Source organism: Notolepis coatsorum (genome assembly GCF_963971535.1).
Source record: "Notolepis coatsorum genome assembly, chromosome: 6".
NCBI lineage: Eukaryota > Metazoa > Chordata > Actinopteri > Aulopiformes > Paralepididae > Notolepis > Notolepis coatsorum.
Window position 1 is genome coordinate 66,536,417 of NC_140170.1, and position 9,096 is coordinate 66,545,512.

Below are 9,096 nucleotides of genomic sequence, written 5' to 3' on the forward strand. Positions count from 1 at the left end.
GACCCAGGTGAGAAGACCTGGATTGATCTCGGGAGGAGACTTATGTAGTTAACAAGGGGGGGATGTGGTCCCATTTGATAGGTCAAATGGGGGGGGGGGGATACAGGTTTGGGGAGAGGGGCACAGGATTGGGGAGAAAAGGGGGGGGGGGCATAGGATTGGGGAGAAAGGGGAGGGGAATGTCTTATTCCACAGAGAGGGGGGGGGGGGGGGGGCACAGGTAAGGGGACACAGGGGAGGGGAATATCTTTACATGAGGACATTATATTATACCACAACACTGCAGTGGATAATCTGACTAGTCTAGCTAGCAAGGCGGTGTACACTGCAGTGGATAATCTGACTAGTCTAGCTAGCAAGGCGGTGCGCACTGCACTGCGTTGGATAATCTGACTAGTCTAGCTAGCAAGGCGGTGTGCACTGCGGTGGATAATCCGACTAGTCTAGCTAGCAAGGCGGTGTACACTGCGGTGGATAATCTGACTAGTCTAGCTAGCAAGGCGGTGTACACTCACTTCCTCTGTGGCCCCCCTCACCTGCGGGGTGCCCCAGGGCTCGATATTGGGTCCCACTCTCTTCCTCCTATACATACTCCCCCTAGGCCAGATCTTGGCAAAACACAATATCTCATTCCACTGCTTCGCCGATGACGTGCAGGTTTACCTCCCCTTAAAGCCCACCCAAGGGAAGACATCAATAGAACCACTGCTTGACTGCCTGGCAGAAATCAAGTGCTGGATGTCCGAAAACTCCCTGACATTGAACGAAGGGAAAACCGAGGTCATTGTTTTTAATAGTGCCCCCCCGCCCCCCCTCATTGACGCACTTGGTCCCCTGGGCCCAAACCTCTCCACCTCTGTCAGGAACCTCGGGGTCATCTTCGACAGTAATTTTAAATTCGATAGACAGGTCAGCGCCGTAGTGAAAAACAGCTTTTACCACCTTAGACTCCTGGCGAAGACAAAGGCATACCTCTCCCAAAGTAACCTGGAGACGGTGATACATGCCTTTGTCACCACCCGCCTCGACTACTGCAATGCTCTGTACACGGGCATCGACAAGTCCCTCCTCCGCCGCCTACAACTGGTGCAGAACGCAGCCGCGCGCCTCCTCACCAAAACAAGAAAACACGAACACATCAGCCCAGTTTTGGCCTCGCTCCACTGGCTGCCTATTAGCTTCAGGATCGATTTTAAATTAGCACTAAATGTTTTTAAATCATTAAATGGCACGGCTCCCTCCTATCTGTCCGAGCTCCTGCACCGCCACACCCCCCATGATCCCTCAGATCAGCTGACCAGATGCTATTGGTGGTACCCAGAACCAGGCTCAAGACTAGGGGAGACAGAGCTTTCTCCACCGCAGCGCCTAGACTGTGGAACAGCCTCCCCCTCAGCGTACGGACTGCCCAGACCGTACAGGCTTTTAAATCACTCTTGAAAACCTACCTGTTCTCCTTGGCCTTCCCCCCTACTTAACCACCACTAGACCCCTGGCCCCTCTATCCTCTTTGTTTTACTGTGTCCTACCAGTTTTTATTACTTTCATTGCTTTATTATGTTTTTAATCCTATATCTTGCACCATATTGTTTTGTTTTTGTTGCTTTCATTGCTTTGCTTTGCTATGTTTTTTTTTCTTTCTTTCTTTTAATCTTATACCTTGCCTCACACTTATTTGTTTTTATCAACTTGCTTGTGAAGCACTTTGGTGTCAGCTGCCGCTGCCTGGAAATGTGCTATACAAATAAAACTGACTTGACTTGACTTGACTACACTGCAGTGGATAATCTGACTAGTCTAGCTAGCAAGGCGGTGCGCACTGCACTGCGTTGGATAATCTGACTAGTCTAGCTAGCAAGGCGGTGTGCACTGCGGTGGATAATCCGACTAGTCTAGCTAGCAAGGCGGTGTGCCCTGCGGTGGATAATCCGACTAGTCTAGCTAGCAAGGTGGTGTACACTGCAGTGGATAATCCGACTAGTCTAGCTAGCAAGCCGGTGCGCACTGCGGTGCATTCGATGGATTCTTTCTCTTCTATTAATGTCCGTATAAACTTTCAGTATACTGTTGCCTTAAGGCCCTGTGACCAGCTAGAATCCATTTCTAGAGGTACATTTGCCTCAAGTTACCTATGGACCATTCTGGTATATACTGCGCCTTGTGTATACCGTTTACTTTTACTTTTACTCTTACTCATAGTATACATTCAGATTTTGTATTGCCATATTTATTTTAACATATAATATAACGAATAGGGCATACAGACCCTCATCTGCACCTTAAACACTTTATCTTTTGTTATATTTTCATATATTGCCTATATGTATATCTTTCTACTATTACCCTGCCCATACCTGTACCCCCCCCCCTCCCCCATTCTGCTATGATGCCCGAATTTCCCCAATGGGATCAATAATCATAACTTATCTTATCTTAACTTATCTTATCTTGTCTTATCTCAAGAGGGGTTGCAAATAGTTTGTTATTTCAAAAGGAACGTGAGTCCAGTCAAATTAAATTTCGGACAGAATAAACGCTGTTATCTTGTTTGAGATCTTCCTCTTCTTCCTCACAGATCCACATCACTCACAGGAACCAGGCTAACATGCTCATGGCTGCGCCGGCAAAGCCGTCCGGCTTCTTTCACCTCAAGTAGCTCAACCTTGGATGTGAGACCAGATATTCCAGTCGGTCATTGCGCCGCCCGTTTGCACACAACCACAGGTCTGAGTGGGAAAATGACCCAAGAGTGCATCTTCTGTTTGTCATTCAAGATCACCATTCTAAAACATGTCCGTTATTCAGTGTGTTCTGTTGATTATGTATTCTTTGAAATGTATTACCTTGTATTTGTTTTATATTTAATCACTGACGTAATTTCATATGATTTCATGTTAGGACTTTTCACACGGTACATTTAACTGTCCCACAGACTGGGTTTTAAAGGTGCTATAGATAACATTCAGCCACTAGATAGAGCACCAGCACGCCATTATCCAATCGGGTGCATTCCATGTGGGGAAATGAGAAGTAGGGAGGGGATACATGTAAACATACATTTTGGACCCGCAATTTTTTTTTTAAATGATAAATTCATTCATCAATATTTCCAGGGGAAAACCTATAATTGAATTCTGCATGTTTCTAAAAGCTCTGTGGATGTATTCTTTTATTTGATTAGATTTTTTTTTAAATTATTACTATACAGCCTGAATTCCCAGGGCTAGGGCCTGGCCACAGTGATCCGTTGTGCCCGTCTGTCTACAAGCGAGGAGTATGCGTTTGTTTGACAGGACTGATGATGAGTCTGTCTTCTCCACCAGATTCATATCGATTTTGACAGACAAAAAAGTCCCGAGAGGATGAACTGACTGTTTTATCCCTATTTTTTGACGGATCGTTTAAAGCTTTTATTAGCACTTATTTGCACAACAATTTTTTTCAGCATGGAATTCTCTCTCCTGATTGGATAAAGTGGTAACGGGATACCAGAAAATGTATTGACCAAACACTCTACATCAGTGATGGCTGTCGGAATGTAGAGCTATTATTAACATGTAGACCACTTATTTGAACAAATAAATACCATTTACAGCACCTTTAACTCATTCTGCGCCATCGCTTAATGCGTGAGAGGGCGCTAGAACGCCACTGCTTTAATCAATGGGGGGACTGCGAGATTTGCGAGTGCTTAAAATATATCTTAAATTATAGCTATCGGTCTAATACACCCGTCGATTATCAGTGAGTTGCTTCCAGTCAACATGTACAAAACGGATTGTTTTTTCATCTGTACATTTGCGTTTTATACCGTTTTGAATATGAGTATAGTTTTGGTGATTCTTAGTAATTCCAGGAAAATACGCGATAATAGCCCTTTAGTGGAATACACTAAACACTAGGGGTGGAACGATACGTATTCGAACCGTACACCGTTCGGCACTACCTCCACGGTTCGGGGCGTCTGTGTATTGTACGGTTCAGGGGATGCGCAAATAAATAAAAAAAGCTTGATTTGGCACGGAGCCGGGAGAGGTGAGCGCTGGCTCCAGGCAGCAGCAGCACTGCAGGTGCTAGTCAGTTTGTGTAAATGGCAAGCGCAATATAAATCAATCTTCTTTACGACTTTAAAAACATAGCCATTAACATTACATAGGCCTACACACATCTTGCCATAACGTTAGCAGTTTGTACAACACAGCGCACGTTTTAACTATGGTAGCCCACCAGCTAATACAGCCAATGAAATGTTATCGTAGCTACTAGCTAGCAGAGGAGAAAATGGGAGTCTGAGAGGCGGGGTGTTTAAAGACAATGATAGGCGTTTATTCAACATCCAAGAAGGCTAACATACAACTGTGTTTACTAACTCCAACCGGGACTATTGCCGCTTTTCCACTGCATGTTATCAACTCCGGTAACGTTAAGAGTCGAGAAGGTCCGTGACGCTAAAATGTCTGTGTGGTCCCCCAACCCATAGATAGTTCCAACTCACCGAATTACGTTAATCCACCACAGTTGCACTCAATATTTAAATAATGTTAGTCTAAATAAATGTAGACAGATAATGTACGTATTTTAAAAATAGAATGAACAGAGCAGTGTTGTTTTGAAACAGTACAGTGTGTGTGTGTTAGTTTGATTTTTTTTTGAGTTTTTATTTTAAATAACAGTGACACTTTTCCCTTTGATAAGAAATCCAGCCATATTCCTTTCATTGTATTTCAAATACTGCACTTTAATATCAAGCGAAAAACGAATCTTTCCATTAAGAACTGACAATCAGGGAATTTAAACATTGTTGACATTGTTTTTTTGTGTTTATATTAAAGAAAGGAAAGTCTAGTGCTGGCTGAGCATATTGTTTGTTTGCACTAAGTTAATACTTTGACAAATGTAGCCTATATCAGTTCGGTCTTTGTGTGCCAAACATTATTTAAGGCTGTAAACACTGTAACACCTTTTTTATTTTTTTTATTTATATAAATGAGAAGCATGTTTAGATTTGAGTGTTAAATTGTCTTTTTAATAAAAAACAACGTATATCAAACCGAACCGAAAACCGTTAGCCCAAAACCGTGATACGAACCGAACCGTCGATTTTGTGAACCGTTCCACCCCTACTAAACACGTTGTAATTTTTCGCCTGATTATCGAATCTACCTGAAATCAATGCTAAATCATCATTATTATCCTTCCTCGTGCAAGAATGAAAAGAGCCCTGGACCGCGGCGCCCCCCCCCCCCCCCCCCAACTCCTGCACCCAACGGCACACAGCCACACACACACACACACACACACACACACACACACACACACACAGAGACAGCGTCGATCGGGGTAGAAATAAATATCAGATCAGCGATCAAATTTATATATATATGTTCTTACCTTGTATCTGATGTAATGCAAAAGAAATAATGCAATTATCTGATCGCCATTCCAAATACTGCTTGTGGAGGTCCGTATCACATTACCGACCGTTACACACTGACGGTATGTAAAAGAAATAACGATTAAAACCAGACTATACTTGTGATTGGCGCTCAAGCGATGGCGAGGTAACCCGACTATAATCGTGACTGGCGCTGAATGAGTTAATATGAAAAACCCCAGGTTAAGCATGTACAGTGTGAAAAGCCCCATGGATCACAGTGTTACCTGCCATATTACTTGTCATCACAATAGGCCTCTATCGGCTTCATAGATGATTACATTTAATAGAGCAGGAGTTCAATCAATGGCAATTCGTTGTGTCCGTGTTGATGATCATTACATGTATTTGTTTATCTAATACCGTGGTATTTGTCTAATATTGTGGTATTTCTGGTATTTTCTGTGGTCAATTAATATAATTTGACTTCTTCAAGTTTCCTCTGTGGATGCTAACGCGTATAGCAGTTTCACTAGCCTTTGTAGCCTCAACCTTTCACTCAATCCCCCGTCATCCTTGTCGCTATTCCTACTTATCGCTAATCTACCTTTCAGGTTTGTGCACAGTGTTCTTTCTGATAATGCAAACGTTAATGTGTTTAAATTATTTTATAGCATATAGAATGTACAGCAATATCGTCCCCGGACCACGAGGGATGTACTGTTTAATGTGACTGAATGTGGTTTTATAGAGTTGCTATATGGCTCCTTTAGTGGTCCTGTGATGTGAAAGGACTTGTGGTTTTGAGAGTAATTCATTTTCCTATTCACTTACACTAGCATTGTTTAAAAGATGTTCACAGGACAGGTGCCAATTTCTTAGAAACCAAAACATGAATATGAAAACCTTTTGACGGTCATCGGAATAGCTGTGTGAAATCGAGCCACCTTCTGAGTAAATAGAATACTGCATTCACATCATATAGGAATAATAAAGTCATTTATAGAGTAATAGAGTCATTTAGGCGAATGTCAATCTAGAGTGATGTAAAAGTCACATTATAGTTGCAGGTCACATTGCAAAAAAATCTGACCTGTATCTGATTTAGGATTCCATGTGTTTTGTGCTGTTCACACTGTCGTGAAAATTGCCACTTTGCCTGCAGTGTGAACGTTGCCATAGTCAAATCACGGGAGTTGAATGTGCTTTTTGCCATCGATTAAACAAAGAAGACTCAAAAGTTGCCACCAATTTGTCTGCAGGAAACGTGCCTGGATATGTCTTAACCTGAGCACTGTATCCATTATCTTTATGCAATTCTTTTGGCAAATTCTATTTAATTAAATATCTATTGGCAAAGACCAGTGTTGTAAACTCAGGGTAGCTGGAAGTGTTGTGTCAGTCAGATGTACAGCATACAAGTAATGGCTTTTCAAAGTCCTATATTATAACCTGTGCTTGTAGCACCACGACACGGCCGACTGGTGTGAGGTTTGGTGTGAGGCATTGACACGGAAATAGCTGTCATTGTGGCAAACGTAATGTCTCCATTGTGCGGTTTTTGCTAATAGTGCCACCATGTGGCCAAATGAAACAAAACGTTGCACACCTCTTCCCAATCATGGACGAAACGTGTGTGTATGTGTGTGTGTGTGTGTGTGTGTGTGCGCGCGCGCGCGTGTGTGTGTGTGTGTGTGAGTGAAGTTTGGTGCAAATCAGACAAAGTGTTGATGGGTTACGAGTACAATGTGTTTTTAAAGTACATTTATTTTTAATTTGTTTAATTTTTATTATATATACATTTGATATTTGTCATATGGTTTGGCCTAGCAACTTTCAGAATTACACAGTGGAAGACAGCAGGTTTCCTGAGAATCAGGTGGGCACCCTGAAAAAAGTTGTTTTCCAAATAAGCAGATTGTTGGAAAATCCAATATGGCTGACACACAGTGCAGACCAAGGATAGCTGTATTATGTGCACAAGTTATGGCTGTTCAAAATGTAATAATTTATGATTATAGTGCCACCGTCAGGCTGATTGGAGTGATATTTGTTGTGATGCATTAGTGCACCAATAATATCTATCGCTGTGGCAAGTTTACATATCTCTACCGTGTACTATGTCGTGGCAAAAAAAATCTTTTGAAATATGTTGAAACAGACTTACAGCTTGGTCACAGCTAAAGAAATGTTCTCTCGAAATGATAAACATTTGATTCACATGGTGATTCAACTCAATTAACAGGTGGTCATTTAACATTACATTGTGTTGTGATTTTGAATTGGTAAAAATACACTCAAATGTATGTAATCGTGGCACAAATTGGCAGGTACAACGTGTCGGTCGTAGTAACAAGTTGGAAGTATTCACGTATTTGGTCGAAATGGAGGTTTTCCCATAGACCTTGCTTTATGCTGGAATTTTAAATAAATGTTTTATTTCTTGCCCTACAATAATAGGTGCCCTACCTACCATTGCTGCTTTGTCGATTCATAAGTGGGAGAAATCAGAGTCCATCACAAAGTAGTTACCAAGTTGTTATTACAACATGAAAGTTGACATGAATTGTATTTCCAAGTATAGAAGCTCATAGCTACCATCTTTCCCACATGACCTGAATGCAGCATAACTATATTATAACTTCAACCTATATATTATGTCTCTTTCACAGAATATAACATTGTTTCTAGTTTCTAGCTCTGAAAGTAAAAAGGGATTTTACCAAAACCCCAGTTAATCAATATTCAATATAAATCTGAAAACCTATTTTTATATTATGACTTGTGTGGTTTTGTTTGACCTATTGTTGTTCATTGTTTTTGCTTTGTACCTTTGTTTGTAAAAGTAAGGTATAAATAAAGTTTGTGATTATTATTGACTGATTGATTGACAGATAGATAGTTCAGTTTCAGTTTTACTTTGTCATACATAGATTAACAGGGTCAACGGTATTTGACAAGAGAAACAGGTCAGCTCAGCAATAAGAGCACTAGCCACAATAGAATATTCATATAAAGTCATATAAAGAGAGATAAAGAAAATAAATATATAAATGGCACAAGTAGATGTGCCATATAGTAATAAGTAAAAGGTAATGAGTTACATTAGTCAAATATAAAGTATAACATTATATACATTATGTGAAACTGAGAATTTGTGTGTAAAGTGAAAGTGGGTACAAATCTGCAGGGGTACAAATCAGCACAAATGGAATGGGATAAAGGAATGAGATACGAGATAATGGAACGGGATAAATAACTATAGCACTATATACATATATGAAAAGGGGATTTGTGTGAAAAGGTCCAGGCTCAATAGCAGCAGGTTTAATAGCGCGTTTTTATGTAAACATTGCAGGTTTATGAGTTGATAAGCCTGATGGCCCGGTGGTAAACCAGTCTGTGGTCTGGCGTCTGTCTGTCTGTCTGTCTGTCTGTCTGTCTGTCTGTCTGTCTGTCTGTCTGTCTGTCTGTCTGTCTGTCTGTCTGTCTGTCTGTCTGTCTGTCTGTCTGTCTGTCTGTCTGTCTGTCTGAAACTCTGTCTGTAAATAAACAGTACTGTATATTTGTATATTTTGTATGTCATAAATGTCTGGATGTAACAGTACTGTATATCTGTATGTCGTGTATGTCATAAATGTTATGTCCACAACGCCCGATCCCCACCCATCAGTTTCCCACCCCCTAATACGGCCAATGTGTATTAGTACGGACGACCAGCT

The 9,096-nt window shown here is 41.2% G+C and overlaps 1 protein-coding gene across 1 annotated transcript in view; it reads left to right on the top strand.

Moving 5' to 3' along the window:
- Positions 1–5,228, top strand: part of dgkab (diacylglycerol kinase, alpha b) — a 59,598-nt gene extending 54,370 nt beyond the window's left edge. The window contains exon 24 of the mRNA XM_084317369.1: positions 2,576–5,228. Coding sequence (XP_084173495.1) covers positions 2,576–2,656 — 81 coding nt within the window. The 3' untranslated portion in view covers positions 2,657–5,228. The remainder of the gene's footprint in view (positions 1–2,575) is intronic.
- The last annotated feature ends 3,868 nt before the right edge of the window (positions 5,229–9,096 follow it).